This window comes from Nyctereutes procyonoides, unplaced genomic scaffold (genome assembly GCF_905146905.1).
Source record: "Nyctereutes procyonoides isolate TBG_1078 unplaced genomic scaffold, NYPRO_anot_genome, whole genome shotgun sequence".
Lineage (NCBI taxonomy): Eukaryota > Metazoa > Chordata > Mammalia > Carnivora > Canidae > Nyctereutes > Nyctereutes procyonoides.
Window position 1 is genome coordinate 28,749,436 of NW_026575122.1, and position 22,281 is coordinate 28,771,716.

General features: G+C 38.2%; 2 protein-coding genes across 3 annotated transcripts in view; one reads left to right on the top strand and one right to left on the bottom strand.

Annotated features, from left to right (window-relative positions):
- METAP2 (methionyl aminopeptidase 2) overlaps window positions 1-19,683 on the bottom strand; it is a 35,054-nt gene extending 15,371 nt beyond the window's left edge. Inside the window, exons 1-4 of one of the 2 annotated variants that reach the window (XM_055336348.1) lie at window positions 19,459-19,683; window positions 17,552-17,656; window positions 9,439-9,504; window positions 4,812-4,914 (exon numbers count right to left, since the gene is read on the bottom strand). In XM_055336348.1, the coding sequence (XP_055192323.1) occupies window positions 4,812-4,914; window positions 9,439-9,504; window positions 17,552-17,656; window positions 19,459-19,609 (425 nt within the window). In that variant the 5' untranslated portion in view covers window positions 19,610-19,683. Of the gene's footprint in view, window positions 1-4,811; window positions 4,915-9,438; window positions 9,505-17,551; window positions 17,660-19,458 lie in introns of both variants that reach the window. The other variant, XM_055336347.1, reaches the window with a different exon arrangement.
- A 21-nt stretch (window positions 19,684-19,704) lies between these two features.
- Window positions 19,705-22,281, top strand: part of LOC129516853 (uncharacterized) — a 55,938-nt gene continuing 53,361 nt past the window's right edge. The window contains exon 1 of the mRNA XM_055336350.1: window positions 19,705-19,819. Within this exon, the coding sequence (XP_055192325.1) occupies window positions 19,705-19,819 (115 nt within the window). The remainder of the gene's footprint in view (window positions 19,820-22,281) is intronic.

The following is a 22,281-nucleotide window of genomic DNA, read 5'->3' on the forward strand; positions in this document are numbered from 1 at the left end:
ATGTTCATCATAAAATTTTTGCTATGGTAAAAAATGAAAATTCGAAACTAGGGAAATATTCAAAAATAGAGAAATCACTAATAAAATTATGCTAGGTACAAAATAGAGTAGCATTATAGTCATTCAAAATTGGTTTAAAAAATGTTTAATGGCACAGGAAATGCACACAGAATGTCAGTTTTTTAAAAGGGAAAATCACTAATGATAAGAGGAAAAAAATAGTAATATCACACTAGAGAAACTGGATAATACCTTATCCAAGTGATGAAATCTGACATTACGTGCCTGAAGATGTTATCTGAAAAGGATAGGTTATCTACTTGTCCAGTATTCCATCCAAAAATATACAAATTACTGGGCGCCTGGGTTGCTCAGTCAAACATCTGACTTTGGCTCAGGTCGTGATCTTGGATTGAGCCTCAGGTGGCTCTGCAATAAGCAGGGAATCTGCTTTTCCCTTTTCCTCTCCCTCTGCCCCTCCCCCTGGTTCATGCCCGCGCTCTCTCTCTCTCTCTCTCTCAAATAAATAAAATCTTAAAAGAAAAATACACAAAATACTCAAATAATTCAGAAAAAGTAGTATGAATACAGATTCACCAATAACATGTTCCACATTTGCCTTCTATCTATCTTGCAAGGAGAAAATTTAACGTTACTGGTATATTACACAGTATATGCATAATTGTCATACTCCATTGAGAGAACAATAGATGAGACAAATGTTAAAGAGAACCTGAATAAAAGGTATGCAAGAGTTCTTTGTACTTTTCTCTTAATATGGAATTATTTCAAAATAAAAAGTTAAATACTGCACTCAACATGGGTGGTAGTTACACAGGTGAGTTCTTTGTGATAATTCATGCAATTTTTACTAAGTTTATTAAAAAATAATGAAAAGGGAAAAAAAGAAAGATAAGCCAAGAAACATACTCTTAACTCTAGAGAACAAACTGGTGGTTCCCAGAGGAGAGGTAGGTGGGGGGGAGGGGATGGGTGAAACAGGTGATGGGGATTAAGCACCGCACTTGCTGTGATGAGCACCAGATGATGTATGGAAGTGCTGAGTCACTATGTTGTACACGTGAAACTGTACACGTGAAACTGTTAACTAGCTGGAATTTAAATGAAAAAAAAATTTTTAAATGAAGGCAGGTATAAAACAGTAATACTTTACCAAATCTGTAAGAATACTGATTCTGATCTATTTGCAAATAATCAAAACTGGTTATATGAATGTCAAAAAATATCAAAATATCAAAAAATTACTGAAGACCAAACAATCACTATAATTTTTTTTACTTCCCCACAGCATACAACATTGCTTTTCAATATTTAAGCATTACTCAAAGAAATACTATAACATATAATTACCATCTTTCTCTATTGTTTCAAAAACAGAAGTTATTCCACCTCCGTTAATATTTAATTTGCAATAAAAAATGATAGTAAGGATGGAAAGATAGTTTTAAAGGTTTGTAAAAGCTCAATTTTTCTTGTATTAAACATTACTTCAAGTGTTCCACCACATTCACATGGTTAATAAAAATATTAACAATCTATTAAAAGCATAGGAAATCAATGACTTTCTTCCACGTTAGCAATAAACACATAGAAATGGAAACAGGTGTGATAACATCTTGTTCACATCAGTAACAAAACCATCAAACACTTAATAAGTTTAACAAAAAAGGGACAGGACCTATCTGAAAAAAACCAGAGTCAGTGGGAAAACATACTATGACAACAGGTAAGACAATATGACACAACTGTCAATTTTCTGAAATAAATGCATAAATGCAATTCTGATCAGACTTGTAATGAAAAGCATTTTCTGTGCGATATGTATGTTAGGAATATAAGCCTGAGCATAGCTAAATATAAAAAAGAACTGTGTTCAGATGTGTGTGGCAGAAAGAGATTTGCCTTAACAAATTATCACTATATATTTTAAAGTTGATGATAATCAGAGATGCCTGGGTAGCTCAGACGGGTTAAGAGTCTGCTTTTGGTTCAGGTCATGATCTCCAGGTTCTGGGACTTAGTACCACATCATCCCACATCGGGCTTCCCACTCAGTGGGGGGTGGAGGGGGTCTGCTTCTTTCTGTTTCTCCCCACTCCACCCCTCATGCTCTTTCTCACATGTGCTCTCTTGCTCTCAAATAAATAAAATCTTTAAAAAAAAATTAAAGTTGCTGATAATTAGATCCAAATAGTACTAGCTAAGAATATACAAACAGATCAGTAGAATAAAAGAAATTGGTTGATTATGAAAATATAGTTCCGGGATCCCTGGGTGGCGCAGCGGTTTGGTGCCTGCCTTTGGCCCACGGTGCGATCCTGGAGACCCAGGATCTAATCCCACATCGGGCTCCCGGTGCATGGAGCCTGCTTCTCCCTCTGCCTGTGTCTCTGCCTCTCTCTCTCTCTCTGTGTGACTATCGTAAATAAATAAAAATTTAAAAAAAAAATTTAATTTAAAAAAAGAAAATATAGTTCCATCATATGAGAATATAGTATATGCCAAAGGTTGTCATTCAATTCAGTAGAATGATTCATTTATTTAAAAAAGATTTTATTTTCTTAATTGGCAGAGAGATGAAGAGAGTCAGAGAGTACAAGTGGGGGAATGTCAGAGGGAGAGGGAGAAGCAGGCTCCTCACTAAGCAGGGGCTCAAACCCACAACTCTGGGATCATGCCCGGAGCCAAAGGCAGATGTTTAACCAACTGAGCCACCTAGGTGCCCCTAGAATGAATTATTTAATAAACAATTCTAGCACAATGGGCTTTCCATTTCAAAGAAAATAAAATTAGCACTCTCAACCTTACACAAAAAAGCTCCACACTAACCAAAGGATGTAATAAAACAGAGTAAGAATTTGAAAAAAAAAAAAAAAAGCTATGAGACTGCTAGGAACCTATAAATATAATAGAAACACAGACTATATACAAAATTTTAAAACTTTTGGAAGAGTAAAAGAATAAAGCCAACAATCAAAAAATGCTCAAAATCATTAGCAGTCCAGGAATCATAAATTAAAATACTACATATTATTTGATTCAGCAATTCCACTCCTAAAAAACTATCCCGTAATAAAACTTCCATAATATAAGGAAATAATACACATACATACACATATATACATATACATGTATATACTCAGAAATGTTTTTATTACAGAATGGTAATACAGCTAAAATATTAGAGGCAAAATCAATTAGAAAATGGTAGATTAAAGTATAGCATATTATGAAGCCATTCAAAAGAATAATAGCTATTCTGATGGACTTGGGAGGACCTTTCAAGAAATAGTCCTGAAGGAGAAAGGTGAGGAAAGTGTGCCTGTGATTCCATTCTAGAAAACAAACAAGACCAAAACAGTCCCCTTATATAAACAGACACAGATGACCACATGTATGAGCATATTAAAATATGGAAGGCTACCTGCTGGGTGGTTACATAGGTCTGGAAGGAAGGAACAGCACACACACAAAAAAAATTTAAAAAATTGTATTTAAAAATAAATGTGATTATTATATGTACTCCGAAAATTTATAATTCATGTGAAATTACATGTCTGTGACATTTCAAAAATAGATGCTTTAAGGTAAGGATAGTAATTAATTTAAATTCAAAGAAAAGATGCTCCTGACATAATATTTCAGAACTTTACATTTATTCCCTTAAGTACTGGGAATGAAGGAGGGGGATTAAAATATAACAATATCACATTCTTTCCTAAAGTCCTAAAATTTAAAGAAAACAATGATGTCTTTACAGGTCAATGAAACAAGGCTACAGTAGAAGCTTTCTTAACCAACTATTGCAACCACTGGATTAACTGATGCTCTTTATCCCTCTGTAAAATATACTGACCAATGCCCACTGTATGCTGAATATAAGGGGCTGACAGGTTCCTGTTCTGAATAACAGCAGCAGTTAACACTTAATGCTTACTATGTGTCTGTTACTCTCCTAAGTGCTTTACATATGTTTATTCCTCACAACAACCCTATGAAGTGCTCATTTTATAGATGAAGAAAACATGATCAATTACTTGCCCAAGTCACAAAGCTAATAAATGTTAGAGCTGGGACTGAAGTGAATCCCAGCTTCTGTGTTCTTAACCAGTCAGCATAATGCCATGATGAATACCTACTGACCAGCTCAAAAGTATCCTTTAAGAACACTTCCAACAATCAGGAAATTTGTTTCCAAACCAGTGTAAATCTTTTTTACTTGTAACTATAATTATGTAATTAGTTATATAGTACGTACAAAGAATTGTTTCTATGAAAACTAAATTGAACACTCAGAAAAGTCTCAATAAAGGCAAGTCATCAAAAAACACTCCTGTCAAATTAAGTGTAGGTAAGAACTGCAAATGGTTTCAGGGAAAAAATGTAAACATCCAGGTTCAGATTACTTAGTTTTTATTCACAGAAACTCAAAATGGAATATTTCATAGACAATGCATTATGGCTTATGAGAAGAAAAAAGTGGAGTACGATATAAAATCCATCTTCAAATATCGAGAATGATGAAAAACAAGTATTTGTTTAAAGTTAACTTTTATCAATGAAAATTTTAATGTTTTGTGATCCCCATTTTAACATACTTTTTTGATTAACTGAACTATTATTACTGGTCCCAATCATTTTGGATAAGAGGGCTTCTACTGTATTTTTTGTTAACAAATTCATAAGATTTTATTAAGGCAGTGGAGCAAATTCTGAGAAAAATCAAATCTGCTTTATTGCTAAGCTATAACTTTCAAAAGTCAAACTGGAAGTTATTTTATGATCCTTACCCATCTTGTGTGGGTGGGTACTCGCATTCTTGTCCTTTGGGAAATACACCATTAGGATACAGGTCACATATTGGAACTGAGGGAGGGTCTGTTTGAACTTTTGCTGTGAGATACAAATAAAGTATTAACTTCTGTAGTTAAAAGTAAAATTAAGCAGTTATCATTTCATTACAGTTTTTCTCGGTTCCTAATGATTATGTCCTAATTTTAAGGAACCTCCTTGCTATCACAGCCTTATAGTTAAAAACAGAAAATATTTCACCATGCTGGCCACCTCCTCTCCAATTTACTATTGCTTAGGAATAGAAATATTCAACTCTCAAAATTCCAATATGTATTTAAATAGTGTATGTCTTGGCAGAAAGCATACTTCTAATGTTTTTGTCTTTATTTACTATAATGGAAAAAGAATAGCAAATAGAGGCCGGTTTTCACAAATAAAAATCAAAGAAGTAATAAAATATGAAAGAGACTCTATAGCAATGAAGTAAAATATAAAGATAAGTGAAAAATTTACTTCAAGGGTCTATTAGGTATAAAAGTTAAGATAAACATACCCAGTGCCAAAGAATATAGGTAGCCATATACAAATTTCCTGATACTTAAAAAGTAAGTCCTTAGCATATGTTTTAAGGACATTATTTCCCAAACTATATTCTAAAAGATACCAGTGTTCCAAGATGATTTTTAAAAACAAATGATTTGTCTTCTAAAAAACTTTTTAAGTACCTAAGAACTAGAGTTCTTATTATATGGAACTGCCTTTTATTTTTATTTTTTTTAAAATTTTTTTTTTAAAGATTTTATTTATTTATTGAAACAGAGAGGCAGAGGGAGAAGCAGGCTCCATACAGGGAGCCCGATGTGGGACTCGATCCCAGGTCCCCAGGATCACACCCCAGGCTGCAGGCGGCGCCAAACCGCTGCGCCACCGGGGCTGCCCGGAACTGCCTTTTAGTAATGAATGTTGTTTCCAAAAAATGCCAGGAAACAGAGTATATTAATTTATGCAGTGATATAGAATATTCAATGTGTATCTGCAGCATTTCAACTACTGAAGTGAAATATGTGGTTTCCATTTGATTATAACTGGTCTTATGGATTGTGGATCTTAAATTTCAACACATTTTGCTCTCTTTGTTCTGCAACGAGGGGAAAAAAGAACTACATAAATACAAGTATAACTGTTCATTGAGTCAAATCATTTACCTATGGAACCATATTTCGGTTCCTTCTTTTAACCCAAACACACAGCATCTCATGAGCACTAAATGTTTTTCTCTTTACATAATGTTTAAGAGTTCTATGGGCAAGTAATCTTAAGAAAACACTGTTTTCAGTTCCTCCTAAGAGAGAACTTTAGAATTTAAAATCAAAAAAGATCTCAGAGGGGGATACCTGGGTGGCTCAATGGTTTAGTGCCTGCCGAAGGCCCAGGGTGTGATCCTGGGGTCCCGGGATCGAGTCCCGCATTGGGCTCCCTGCATGGAGCCTGCTTCTCCCTCTGCCTGTGTCTCTGTCTCTCCTGAATAAATGACATCTTAAAAAAAAAAAAAAAAAGATCTTAGAGGTCATCTTAATTTTGCTTTACACTTAAATCCAGGAATTCCATAATGCCCCTGACAGATGGCAGTGAGCTTCTAAGAATGGAGACAGTCTTTATCTCCCAAGTGAAAATCCACTCATTTTGAAAGAACTGTAACTATTAGAAAACTCTTCCTACATTAATTCAATACCTCCTTGTTACTTTCATCTGTTAGTTCTAGCTTCATTCTTTGCAGTTGAAAGAATTTTACTTCTCATATTTACTGACTCCTTTCTCTCTATAAGAAACCACTTTAAAGGGGCACCTGGATGGCTCAGTGGTTGAGCGTCTGTCTTTGGCTCAGGTCATGATCCTGGAGTCTTGGGATCAAGTCCCGCATCGAGCTCCCTGTAGGGAGCTTGCTTCTCCCTCTGCCTGTGTCTCTGCCTCTTCTTCTGTGTCTCTCATGAATAAATAGAAAGGAAAGGAAAGGGAAAGGGAAAGGAAAGGGAAAGGAAAGAAAAGAAACCACTTTAATGGGGACGCCTGGATAGCTCACAGGTTGAGCATCTGCCTTCAGCACAGGGCATGATCCCAGGTCCGGGAATCGAGTCCCACATTGGGATCCTTATGAGCCTGCTTCTCCCTCTGCCTATGTCTCTGCCTCTCTCTCTGTCTCTCATGAATAAATAAAATCTTAAAAAAAAAAAAAAAAAAAAGAAGGGATATGGTTCTTAACCCCCTCAACCCCTATTTGCCAACCCAGAATTTGTCAATGTTTCTTTTAGGTTGGTATTAGAATGGACTTCTATTAATAGTCCAAATAAGGTATAAATTAGTGTAAAACTATAATGATTCTAAAAATCCTACAGCTGTTAGTTAAGACTCCCTTTTTGTCTTATATCACACTAGCACTCAAAATCCTTAGATCCTATCACCTGTACTAACTTTATATATGTCTATTAAATTTCAACTTAATACTAGCCTATTTTTCAGTCTTCCTGATCTTTTGAAATCTTGAGTTTTATCAACCAAAGTAGTATCGCATTATCTTCAGCTTGATCTCATCTACAATTCTGATAAAGATGCCTTTTATATTATCCATAAATTATTAAGGACTCGAAAAGATCATTAGACAAAAAAATTTGTACTCAAAACAAGAGGGTTGAAGTCCAGCCTTAACCACTTATTAATTGTGACTTGGGACAAACGGCTTGATGTGCCAAGCCTCAGTTTCCTCATCTACAAAATGAAGAACCAGATGAAATCCTGGATAACCTTTGAAAATTATAATGCACTATGTCCAAGTTATTATCTAAAACTATATAGAATTATAATAATCTGTACTGCAGCTATCATTAACTATCATTTATAACTCTCTCACTTTATAGATGAGGAAAATGAGGGCAGTAAATAGCCCATAATTACATTATTTGGTTTATTCCAGAAGTGATTTATGATAGCCTACGAGGTATTTAAAATACACAAATAGAGACAATAAATTAGAGAAAAATAAAAACATGGAAAAAACATAAAATAGAACCTGAAATACTGCTAATACAAAACCACAGATTTGGCTCTAAGCCCTCTAATAGCCAAAAAACAAACAAAAAAACTAGTTTATTTGCATGGGTCATGTTTATGAGATAAACACATTAGGTACTCAGGAAAAATATAATTATTCTTGATACCAAGACCAGACAAAAGATTCTCTCGAGAGTACTCATAAAGAAATAAAATGAACAGCAGGTTCAGTAACATCCTCAGAGGAGGCACAATAAAAGCTGATGGCGTCATACTAAAACATGTGTCAGTGGAAGAATTCTACCAAGGGCAAATAGGAAGTAGCCCTTTAACATTCCTCCCTGCTTACCTATCTTCATCAGGGAGTAATTTAAGAGACTGGGAGAAATGGTTCTCTGAAGCCATTCTCAGGTAATACCATGTCTCACAAGCACACTGTTAACAATTTTTGAATGGAAGGAATAGGACATCACAATCTCTGGAAGATTCCTAGAACACAGGTTACCTGTGTTCGTTAAATATGGACTATGCGGGCAGCCCCGGTGGCCCAGCAGTTCAGCCCCGCTTTCAGCCCAGGGTGTAATCCTGGAGACCAGGGATCTAGTCCCACGTCAGGCTCCTTGCATGGAGCCTGCTTCTCCCTCTGCCTGTGTCTCTGCCTCTCTCTCTCTCTGTCTCTCATGAATAAATAAAGTCTTAAAAAAAAAATGGACTATGTAAGAGACATATCTGACATCCTATGACAAGAAAAATCTAAAAGTAGTTGCCTGAATAGAAGGAAGGCTATCCCCCATCCTCATCCGGAGAAACATCAGGAATATTGCTGATAGAGCCAAAAGTTTTCTTAAAAAATATTTAAGAACTTCTCTCAACCTAGAGATAAAAATGAGTAAAGCCCCCAATATCCTGATTCATAAAATTTCAGCCTGAAAGACTTAAAGGAAGGTATAACCAGATACTCAGTGGTCCCTAATAACCCAAAGGGCATCCAGAATTAGAACTTGCTCTGATTCTCAATCCAACCTTTATTCTCTAATACTTTACAGTCTCCCTGTCTCCTTAATAGAATTTCAGGTCCCTGAAGAGGTTTGGTTTGCCATTTATAAAAACAAAGCACAAGCATGATCATATTTTAAGTAAATACAAAACAGTACAATGTTATTAATAAAATTTAACCACATGCACAAAGTTTAATAAATATTCATCAAGAATCTCTTAACTTCAAAGCTGGCAAACGATGTTTATCCTATTACTGTACAGTGGTACCACTTTACTCATCCCTGACAGAATTGTTATTTGTGTTATTCAAGTTTTAAATTATCAACTTATTCCTAAACTGCAGTAAAATGCAATCAACTTATTATTAACGTCCCTTAACTCAATAATAGGTAAAGAAAATACCAAAAGGATTGTTAAATGAAAAAATAGTTGTGAGCTTCACTAAATTCTAGCTCTATAAAGCCTAAATGTATTTCCTTGACATACAATGGGATCTTAAGGAACTTTAAACCTACTCTTCAAACCTGCTGGTTAATACACATTTTAATTTGTCAGGTTAGATCAACTTAAAACACTAACGTCCTCTCTTCTTCTTCTTCTTTTTCTTCTTCTTTCCAGTTGCTCCATCTCCATCCCCATCTCCATCTAGGAAAAGACCATTTAAAGTATATATTTATTTAAACTTCATAAGCAGAGGAACAAGGCAAGGATAAGCAGACAAGTACACATACACAAAGCATCTTAAATAGCACATAATGAAGCTGGCACAATATTCTTAGAAAATAATTCTAAATATTGCTAATGTAACAGAATTTGTGTAATCAAAAGCACTAAAGAAACTTGACTTCAATTTACTCTAATAAAAGAATTGTTGAATAAGACATTCTTAAGAATAAAAACTGTATTAACACTCTTTTTCAAGAGCTAAGAAGAACTAGTGTTAATTTAATACTAATAATAATGACCATGTGACTTCACCTAAAATAATACTAGTTTGCTTACATATGCTTTGTGGTTCAAGACCTGTATTTCATGACTTCATGTGACCCTTAAAGCAATTTTATGAGATAAAACAAGGAATGTTTAAGGGACATGCCCAAGATAATCCCAACCAGTAAACAGCAGAACTAGACCAAAAATTAAAAAAAAAAAGAAAAAAAAAAAGAACTAGACCAAGAATTTGTCACCTAATTCCTAATCCAGGTAGGAGTATTTGCGGTGTCATATTTTAAATTATCTTTTCCTGCATAGTTATTATTAAAGAAAAAGAGTTCTCCTTCTGATCAAATTATATGCAAAAATCAGAAAGTACATATACTTTTACTAGGTTCACAGTTCTCAGATTCTCAAAAGAACCTGATGCCCAAAAATGGGGATTGAGAACTATTTCAAGAAAGGGGCACCTGGGTGATTCAATCAGTTAAGTGTTCAACTCTTGATCTCAGCTCAGGTCTTGATCTCAGGGTCATGTGTTCAAGCCCTGTGTTGGGCTCCATGCTGGGAATGGACCCTACTTAAAAACAAAAAACAAACACAATATCTGCCTGCCAGATTTTTTTTTTTAAGATTCTTTTATTTGAGACAGAGAGAGCACAAGCAGGGGGAGGGGCAGAGGGCAAAGGACAAATGGACTCCCCTCTGAGCATGAAGCAAGACTTGTGGCTTGATTCCAGGACCCCAAGACCATGTCCTGAACCAAAGTCAGACACTTAACCAACTGAGCCACGCCAGTGCCCCTGTCAATTTTTATAACAATCTTATGAAGCCCATACTATACTCTTGAACTTGGAGAAAAAATAAAGAATGCTATTATGGCCAAAATTAAATAAACAGTAACTTAAAATGTTTTAAATAAAGGTATCAAAAATAGACTGAAGTGTCTGAATTTCTAAAAATACTGCTCAATAATTAGAACATTCATGAAGTACTCCCATCTACCCACAAATCACACTGCTATAAAATAAGGATGAATAGGAAGCTGTGACAGACAAATGGAAGTTGACAGCTTAATAGTATGTTCACCATATAGTGTTCTTTTAGATGTTTCACATAGTGGCAGTAACTCATGGCTAGTATCAATAACTGTAGATCATGAAATCCACACCCATAAAATAATGTCAAATGACTGCTTACATTTTCTTCTCAAAGAGCTCCTTTTTTACTCCCAGACCAATAAGCAGGAAACATAAATTTTTCACTGCTATATTCTTCTAATTATCACACCAAATTGCAACCTTTTTTTTTCTTTTTTGCAAAATGATTAGGGGTTTCAATGACCCTCAGTTGTCTGTGAGCTCCTTAAAGATTATATACCATTTCCTAAGTTAAGGCACAGGGCTAAGCGTGTGATAAATATTCACTCTATTCAACAAATGAATGTTCTTTTAGTTTATTTTATCCTGTTTTTTTTTCCACCTAAATGAGAAATAGGAAACAGTAGTTTAGCAAAGACGGAGATAACAAGGTATAGGACTTTAATGGACTGAGTGATAGGAAACTACCAATATGATAATTTTTTACTTACAAAATTGCAACTTATTTCTATTATTTTCTTCTTCTGTGAGAGAGAGAGAGAGAGAATCCTAAGGAGGCTCCACACTCAGCAGAGCCCAAGATGGGACTCAATCTCATGACCCTGAGATCATGACCAGAGCCAAAAAACAAGAGTCAGACGCTAAACCCCTTGTTGCTACAAGCATTCCCTCTTTTAAGTTTTTTTTTTTTTTAATTTTTAAGTAATCTCTAACCCAATGTGGGGCTTGAACTCACAACCCCAATACGCAGAGTTGCACATTCTATCAACTGAGCCAGCCAGGTACCCCACAACATTGCAATTCCTTATGTTCAATCTTATAAAATTGGGTATAAGAAACATGGGAACACCGTGGAAACATGGCTGACTTACTCATTATTGGCTTCTAGATTCAAAAGTCCAACAAAAATAACATGAAAATTTTTTTAGAAAACACAACTTTCAATTTCCTCATGTGTCTTACAATCTAATTCACATAACTTGTACTACAATTTTAATAGTAACCTTCATTCATTCAGTAAATGTTTCCTGAGTTCTTAAGTGCTAGGTAACAAGGAGAGAAAAACAAGGTAGTCTTTACTCTGGAAGAACACACAATGCTTAGCATACTGCTACATACACTAGATTCAACCTAAAACAAATGCTTCAAGATGTATAACTAATTTTAGGGATGCCTGAGTGGCTCAGTCAGTTAAGCATTTGTCTTGGCTCAAGTCACTATCTCAGAGTCCTGGGAGAGAGCCCCACATCAGGCTCCCTGCTCAGCAGGGAATGTATTTCTCCCACTCCCTCTTCTCCTCCACTTATGCACATGAACGTGGTCTCTCACTCTCAAAATCTTAAAAAAAAAAAAAAAAAAGGCGTATAACCAGTTTTAAAAACATACTAAAAATCCTGCAAGCTGTGTGATCTTGGGCAAATTATTTAGCCTCTCTCTACCTCGGTCTCTTCATCTTTAAAATGAGATATGATGAAGCTCTTCCTTTGATACTCAATCAAGGTCTGTATTTAGTATAATAGTCACTGTTTATTAAACTCTTTTATCAGGATAGTAACAGTGTGGATCCAAATACCAAACTATATACGCTTATGCTCCCATCCATTATACCATGCCACAATTTATGTTTTTATGTCTTTCTTTCATAGCATCCCAGGATATTCTTAACAGGCAGAGGCTGTTCGTATTTATTTCTGTATTAGCCCTATGCTCCAATCAATTAACGTTTGTTGAATGAAAATTGGGCATCTATATATGCAAGGAAAAAAAGGAATCTCAACTCTTACCTTGAACTATATACTCTAAATGGATATAAACTTCTTAAAATTCAAAAAAAAAACTTCTTAAAATTAACTCTAAATGGATATAAACTTCTTAAAGAGAACATAAGAAAAAAATTATCATGACCCTACAGACAACAATTATTTAACTTTTTGGATAAAACACACACAAAAAAATAATCCAGGAAGAAATAAAATAAATGAGACTATAAAAATTAAAATCTTTTCTGCTGCAAATAATACCAGCATGAAAGAAAATATTAGTAAAACATATCAGATAAAGAACTTGTATCAAAAACAGGGGTGCCTGAGTGGTTCAGCTGGTTAAGCATCTGCCTTTGGCTCAGGTCTTGATCCCTGAGTCCCCAGGATCTGGGATCAAGCCCCTGTTTAGTGGGGAGTTTGCCTTTCCCTTTCTATCTTCCTCTCCTCCCGCTTCTGCTGCTCACGTGCACAAGCTTGCTCTCTCAAATAAATAAATTTTTTTTTTTCCCAAAGAACTTGTATGAAGAGAGGAGGAGCCTGGATGGCTCAGTGGTTGAGCATCTGCCTTTGGTTCTGGTTGTGATCCTGGAGTCCTGGGATGGAGTCTTGCATCAGGTTCCCTGCAGGAAGCCTGCTTCTCCCTCTGCCTATCCCTGTGTCTCTCATGAATAAATAAATAAAATCTTAAAAACAAAACAAAACAAAAAAAAACTCATATGAAGAATATATAAAGAACTTCTACAACTCAATATGAGAATAAATAACCAAACTGAAAAGTGGACAAAAGATATGAACATTTCACCAAAGATATATGAAAGGCAAAAACATGAAAAGATGTTCAATATCTACCAGTCATTAGGGAAATACAAATTAAAACCACAATAACATACCACGACATACCGGTTAGAAAGACTAATTAAAAATTAACAATATCAAGTGCTTCAGAGATACAAAGGACTTGGAACTCTCAACCAGTGCTGACAAGAGAGCAAAATGATACAGCTATTCTGGAAAATAGTTTGATAGTTTCTTGTAAGATTAAATATACACTTGCCATATGACCAGCAACCCTACTCCTAGGTATTCACACAGGAGAAATGAAAACTTACGCCCAAAGACTTTTATGCAAATGTTGTCTTTGTTCATAATACAAAAACTAGAAACAACCGGAATATCCATCAACTATTAAGTGGTTAAACACATCTGGAATACTACTCAGCAATAAAATGTAATCAATTACTGATATATATGCAACAAATGGATGACTCTCAAAAGTATCATGCTAAGGGAAACAAATCAAAAAAAGCTGCACGCTATAATAATTCCACTTATACAATATTGTAGACAAAGCTACGTAACACAAAGTGCATCAGTAGTTGTGAGGGATTGGGATGTGGAGCAACAGAATGGACTACAACATGGTAAAAGGCAACTTTTTGGTGGAGATGGAAATGTTAAATGAAAATGGTCTATATCTTGGTTGTGGTTACCCAAATGCATACATTTGTCAACTCAACAAGCTATATACTTATAAACGGTGAATATATAGAATGTACAATATCATAAGTAAGCCTAATGAAAAGTATGGACTTTGCATAATAGTGAGGTATCTATGTAGGTTCATCTATTGTCACAAATGTATCACTCCAGTGGGGGATACTGATAATAAGAAAAGCTAGGCATGTATGGTATATGGGAAATCTCTGTACCTCCTGCTTAATTCTGCTGTGAATCTAAGTAAAACTGTTCCAAAACATAAAGTCTGTTTTTTGAAAATGGTGAATTTATGCCTTAACAAATGAATGTGACTTAAAACTTTATTGAATTACTTCTAGCACACTGGCAAATGCCCACAGGATTAACTATTCACACCAATACTCCAATTTCAAATTAAACCCATCTAAATTTAACTCAATACCTTCTTCTTTGCCTACACCCACCTCCCCAAATCTCTTAACCCACTCTCCCTCCCTACTTCACCATTTCAGTAAACAGCACCAATTTTTTTTTTTTTTTTAAAGATTTGGTTCAGCGGTTTGGCGCCTGCCTTTGGCCAGGGCGCGATCCTGGAGTCCCGGGATCGAGTCCCGCGTCAGGCTCCCAGCATGGAGCCTGCTTCTCCCTCCTCCTGTGTCTCTGCCTCTCTCTCTCTATCATAAATAATAAATAAATAAATCTTTAAAAAAAAGATTTTATTTATTTATTCATGAGAGACAGAGAGAGAAGCAGAGACCTAGACAGAGGGAGAAGCAGACTCCTCACAGGAAGCCTGAAGTGGGACTCGACCCTGGACCAGGATCATGCCCTGAGCCAAAGACAGATGCTCAACCGCTGAGCCACACAGGCGTCCCCAGCACCAATTTTCTGTCCCCCAAGTTCAAACCTCTAAAACCTCTAGAGTCTAATGCCTCTCTTTTCTTCTTCCCCTACTGAAAGTCATTTAAGTCCTTTGAATTCTGCTTCCACAATCACTATTCCATTGAACCCTTCCCTTCCATCCTCATTTATGTTCACCCATTTAAAGATATTTGAGAGACAGCGCATGCACACATATGGGGTGGGGGGGAGGGGGTAGAGAGAAACAAAGAGACTCCACACTGAGCATGGAGCCTGACTCAGGGCTCAATCTCAGGACTCTGAGATCATGACCTTAGTTAGCTGAAATCAACGGACTGAACCACTCAGGCACCCCACCCCATTAATTTAAATCATTACCATATGCCTGGGCTGTTAAGTGCCTTCCAAAATGATCTCCAAACCTTTTCCTAGATGTTTCCTCCCCTTCTAACAACCCTGCATATATATGAAGACGAAATTAATTTTTTATAACATTCTTCTCCCTTTTTTAATCATTTTATAAGTAAACTCTATGCCCAACGTAGGGCTTGAACTCACAACTCCAAGATCAAGAATCACATGCTCTACCAACTGAGCCAGCCAGGCACCCCTAAAACATTCTTTTAAAAATGCTCCAAGGCTCCTTCAACAAATCATATGGTCAATCTGCATTATTCCCTACACTCTGAATACATACATTCTCAGCATTGTCCTGCCCCAAAGTGGTCTCTTCTGTTTGCTTTTATTCAAGTCCCATTCCTTCCAAGAAGCCTGCCTTCAGCACTCAGCCCGGATTTCCAACTCCAAATTTCAAAAAACTTTATAGCAGATACTGGTATATCTTTTCCCCTCTTTGTCTCTCCACCTCCACCATCAGTTTTCCTTCAGAACAAAGATTCTGAAATACTAACTTTCCATCCTTTCAAAGAACTCTCACAACAGATTAACAGTATTGATTGACACTTATTATTAAAGTGAATTAGAGAAATTCACTTGGAGAAAACCAATAGTCCTAAAATCATCTTTAATTTTTTTTAAAGATTTTATTTATTTATTCATGAGAGAGACAGAGAGAGGCAAAGACATGCAGAGGGAGAAGCAGGTTCCCTATGGGGAGCCTAATGCGGGACTCAATCCCAGGACCCTGGGATCATGCATCGAGCAGAGGCGGATCCTCAACCACTGAGCCACCCAGGCATCCCGTAAAAATCATCTTTAAAACATTGACGATTTCCAATCTGACAGGCAAAATTTTCTCTTCAATGGCAAGAGATTCATACAACTTTGTAGTGGAGCAATGAAACAAGGAATGCATTTCAAGATTAACACTGTAATACTCTACACAGTAGGCCTACAGTAATCTATTATATAACCTTGAATTTACAAGTCCCTTTCTTGCTAAGAGTTCAAAATATGTTCATAATTTGAAGCATAAACCAAGATAAAATGGACAAGAGGTTTGCTTAAGGAAAAGCTAACTATTCCCTTGAACCTTAGCACTTTTTCCACCAAAGTCTGACTATACAAGCTCCTTGAAGGTAGAGAGCTTATGCATTATCCTAAAGTGACAGTTAAAGTATAGCAGGTATTCTTTTTGCTAAGGATTGGAAGGCACAAGCCCAAGCTGGCAGTGCTTAAGGAAGAGCAGTAAACTGTAATAGTAGATAATTCATAATGACAAAGCCCCATCTCCCCTTCTACCGAAAGAGGCTATAGAATAATTTGCAAATATTCCCTCCACTGTCTTACTGATAGCACCAATTTCTAGAATTCCAAAAATTACTATCTTTAAAGAAATCTTACAGGACCAACAGACCACAAGAAGCTAGGGTCAGGGAATTTATAATCGAGTTTAGCAGCACTCCAATATACTCCTTGAGAATAAAGAGAGGGAGCTTTCATATAGAGTAAAAGGAACCAAACTTGAAATCAGGTTCTGGGTTTGAAACTTTGGTTCCACTCTACACATATCAGCTGTGTCACTCTCAGCAAATGACATAATGACTATCATTGTCTTCACAAGTACAATAAGTAGTAGTTGTTCAATAAATGTTAGTTAAATAAACAGTCCTTTAATTTCTTTTTTTTTTTTAAGATTTTATTTATTTATTTTAGGGAGAGCAAGAGTGAGAGAGCAGAAACAGGAAGAAGAGAGAAAGAAGCAGGCTCCCCACTGAGGAGGGAACCCTAGATGGGGCTTGATCCCAGGACTTTGGGTTCATGACTGGAGCCTAAGGCAGACACTTGGACAAATAAGCCATCCAGCCCCCCCCCCCCCAACAATCCTTCAATTTCATCTTAATACCTCCTATTTGGCATTTTACCAAGTACATTTTTAAAAACTTAAGATGTGTTATTTGAACAGCCATTCCACCTATCCAACTTTTTAAGAACTGCTAGTAAATACCTTTTCCTTTTTATCTGTGCTATTGAGGCTTTAATGTCAATTAAGTAAAACATCAGATAATCACAAACTTTACGCACAAATTAAGTAGTTTTGTTTAAAGAATGTCATATCTTCTTGCTTTTCCAACCACAAAAATCAAATTTACCATTTACCTTCATCGTCATCATCTCTCTCTTTCTCTTCCAAGGCTTGTCTTTCCAATTGTCTTGCTACCTCATCAACTGAGGCTCCTGATTCTTTATCAGGTTCTTGTTGCCCTGCTGATCAAATATAACATAAATTAAATCTAATAAAGGTACTTTCCAACTAGAATATGTTTTAAGGATTTTGGAGAACATAGAAGTCCTTTCCTACCTGATAAGTACTTGAGAAACAAAACCAGAAACATTATTGTGAACATAATAGAATTTATGTAACGACAAAGAAAAATCTTTCACTTGTAAGTAGCATTGTCCATTCAACAAAATATCCATTACACTGTCTCTGTGTTAGCAACCAAAGGATAAACAAAACTGTGAGTTTGTCCCTATCTGTAAGTTGTTAACTTTTTAAAGTATTTAACAATTAGACTACTATAACAAATGGTTTTCTAAAGAAACAGGTACTTAAAATAGGGAAGTTCTTAGGAAGATGGGGATTTCTATGGACACTGGGAACTTCAAGTCTTCATGAAAAATATGTCGTCAAGCTAAGCTGGGTAAAATCAAAATAAGTAGGAAAAGATATTTCCATTACTAAAAAACAAAATTACTGAACAGCTAAGCACAAGACCAACCCAACCCCCCCATTGCCGCCCCCCCCCCCAAAGTGAATACAATCTAGCTATAGTAGCAATAGGTGTGTGTAGAAAGAGATAGTATTACCAGTTAGCATATACTGAAGTGACATTCTGGCTACTGTAGAGGATTCATATTGAGAGCTACAACTGTTTAATAATATATCATGGGACCTGAATGGACAAACGGAAGTGCCTGGATTTCACGGAAAGCCAAGAACAGCCACCAGACTATGTCCTGGGATTAAACGGTCTCTGCAAGAGTCCAGCACCCACAACTTTCCCTTTCCAATTCCCACTTAATCACAATTTCAGAAAGATAGAGACTTCCAACCCCTGTCAACTTCATCTTCATCACTTATGGCCTCTCTCCATTTGTCTCTCAATCTCTGTGTGGCTTATTTTAAAAACAGGTGCAAACATTGTTTTTCCTAAAACGAAGGACCACGAACACTGACTTCTCAAAATATTTAAGGTCCTAACTCATAATGTAATCCAAGTATAAACTTTCAGCTGTTTTCCTTGCCTTACCAGTGGTTTTAGAGAAGTTCCATTCCCATCTACAGAATATTCTATCCGAACTGCCTGCAAATGGCATCATAATTCAGGCCTAAAAGCCCTGAAGCTTGACGATGCCATGGGTTTAGGCAGGTGAAGATTGGAAGCACGACCACACATTCTGCATTACTACTCAGTGACGTGACCGCGTGGGCATACACACATGGACACACATCTCAAAAGTGCAGCCGGCATCAAAAATCCCTCTGTAAACCGGGAAGGGGGAGGAGGAGGGGAGTGCGGTCAAGGCACTAAGACTCGCCCACTCCATCCCCGTCCTTGGAAATACGCTCCAGGTTCCTCCAGCCAAGAGGCGACAGTGTGGGTCAGAACCAGGTTTTTGAGGAGGGCGAACGGCGGGGAGGGTGGCGGGGCTGAGTCCTGTGCGCGGCTTCGAGTCCGCTGCACGACCTGTGCGGCGGCCTGAGTTCTGGCACTTCCAAGGGCTGAGGCCCGGCGGCCCCGCGACTACCTCACGACATGGCTGAGGCACCCTTCTCACCCCACCCCACCCCACCCCACCCTCAACAGCTCCCCCGTCCCACAGGAAGAGAAGCCGCCTCTCCCCGACCCTGGGGATCCGTAGCCCGTTCTGACACACACCCTGTCCTGGGATTCAGTCCAGGCGGTGTTCCGAGGCCCCTGTTTCTGTCACTCCAGCAGGGCCTGGGCCGAGCCGTTCGGCCACCCCTGACGGGGACTGGGAACACGTACAACTCCCTTTACCTGTGGCAGCCCCTTTACTCTTCTTCTTCTTCCGTCTTTTTTTCTTGGCTGCTTCCTCAGCCGTAGAGGCAGCTCCCTCTTCTCTGTCGTCCGGATCCAGGTCGCCATTCAGGTGGCTCCCGGAGGACGCTGCCTCCTCCACGCCCGCCATGTTGCCTGAGAGAGCGCGCGCGCGAGTGAGACCGAGCGGCTAGGGCCCGCTCCTTCTTCACCCACCTACACCAGCGACACCGGAAGCCGCTCTCGATGGGAGGGGCGCAGGGAATGCTGGGATGTCGGAGGACTCTAGCGCGCGGGTCGCGCGCGAAAGGGCGCTGGGATCCTCTCGGGTGGAGCGCAGCGCTGTGGCGCCTGCGGCGCGGTGGGTGCTACCCCGAACTCCTCTTTCGCCCCGCGCGTTGGGCGTTCCTTGGGCAAATGTGCCCCGCGTTGGGGCAAGTTGAGTGACTGTTCTTGCCCTGTGGACAGGCCCAGCCCGCAGGAGAGAGAAGGGCGTCTCTGCTGAAACCAAAAAGTTGTGTTCGTGGTATCGAGAAGCGTCCCGGAAGCGAGGAGAGGGCCTCCGAATGTGTTCGCTTGTACACACTCCTTTTTTATGACTCAAAAGGATTGCGTCTGCTTTTTCCTTAGAGCTCGCGGCAAGGCTGTCCGGGCCCTTAAGGAGATGAACCTGCAAAGGAGCCTCGAAGAGGCAGGAAGAGATGGACGGGTTTATCCTTAGAGAAGGCGAGGGGAGCGATGGATTAACTGCAGAGAGCTGCGGGGGTCGGGGGGGGGGGCGGAGGTCGAGTCGGATGACTGAAAAACATCCATTGTTGGTGGCTTTAGCGAAGCTACTCAGGTAGAGATGGACGCCGGACTCCACAGAGAGTTGAGGAAGGAGAAAGAGGTGAGGAAATAGGGCATCTCCGCATCCTTCCAGATTTCCGCTTAAATGCCACTCCCTCCGAGACCCCTCACTCCACAATCTAAATCAGGCTCTGCTTTTACAACCCCTTGTTGAATTCTTAACCCTTTTCCGTGGCAGTTTGTTATAATCTATTTGTTTGATAAGTTGTTTTCTATCTTCCCAACTACCTCGAGCTCCGTAAAGAAGGGAACCCTGCGTGTTTTGTACTCTTATCGCCAGCACCCTAGAGCATACTCTGAGCTCAGGAAATAATCATTGTATAAACAGCACTTTAAGAGCTCCAAGCCCTTTATTATGCCATTTCATCCGCTTTCGAGTTCGAGGGAATTAGTTTTGTGAACTTGCATCAGATCATACAGCAAGTGAATGGGAGAGTTAGCCTCTAAACCCAGGCCATCAGGCACCAAAAGTTTAATAGTCCTGTACTCTGCCTTCCCAATTGAAATTTCAAGTCAGTAAATATTTATTGATTGTAGACTAGAAGTAATTTTTCATAATGGAAGATTTAAAAAAGTGAATGCCGGGATTCCTGGGTGGCTCGGCGGTTTAGCGCCACCTTCAGCCCAGGTCCTGATCCCGGGGTCTTGGGATTGAGTCCCACGTCGGGCTCCCTGCATGGAGCCTGCTTCTCCCTCTGCCCGTGTCTCTGCCTCTCTCCCTCTGTGTCTTTCATGAATAGATAAATAAAATCTTTTTTAAAAAAGTGAATGCCACAGATCTATACCCTCAAGAAAGTAGCATTCAATGAGGTAGACATGTAGATAAATATGAATAAAACTAGGTGCTAGTACTTTCCTTAAGCCATTTATTATTTTCTATTCCAAACTAGTGTATCACAAAGCTGAGAAATTTAAGAGTCCAAAAGATCCTCAGACTAGAGGCAAGAATGTGACTGACTAAGTTCAGGAGAAATCAAAAACTTTCACCCTTTTGAGGTGCAAACTTAATGTCAGAAGCTTTTCAACATCCTTATAAGTAAGATCTGCCACATCAAAAATGCCTTTAAAGTTTGTTTTAAATCTTCCCAGTTCCTCCCTAAATTCTAGGAACACTTGGACTATGACTACTACCTCGAACCCAGTACAGGAGACACAGGGTCCTGGAGGACAGAAACAGAACAGTAGGATCGATAAATGAATTTTCACAAAGGAGTGCTGGAGGCATAAGTTGATCTATAGAATTATCAGTGTCAAGATAAAATTTATTCAGTAAAATACTAAAATGCAATGATAAAATACAACTTCTTTGTTGAAAGGGATTGTATTTTTTTTTTTTTTAAGATTTTATTTATTCATGAGAGACACAGAGAGAGGCAGAGACACAGGCAGAGGGAGAAGCAGGCTCCATGCAGGGAGCCTAACACAGGACTTGATCCCAGGTCTCCAGAAACAGGCCCTGGACTGAAAGCGGTGCTAAACTGCTGAGCCACCGGGGCTGCCCAAGGGGTTGTATTCTACTTACCTTTTCTTTAAGCAAAGGAAATGGCAGAGGGAGAGGCAGAAGCAGGCCCTCCAGCCCAATATGGGGCTCAATCCCAGGATCCTGTGATCATGACCTGAGCTGAAGGCATGACCCGCTGAGCCACCCAGGCGCCCATCCCTTCTTTACTGAAAAGAGGCAAGAAGATAAAACTTTAAGGTAGTAGTATAAAAACAATACGTATCTTAACAGTATGGTAATGGATATTTACTGGATGACTGTTTTTCCAGGATACTCCAGAGTTTGAGGTAACTAAATAAATACTTAAAATAATAGCCCATGACACTCCTTGTTTTCATCATTTTTCTTCATTTGGTTTTCTCTACAAGAGGAAGTTGAATAGGACAAAGGAATGACAAATGTTGAAAACCTAAGAATTTAAGAGAACTAAGAGTCTAAGTAAAAAAATATAATTCAATACCAGCATAGACTAG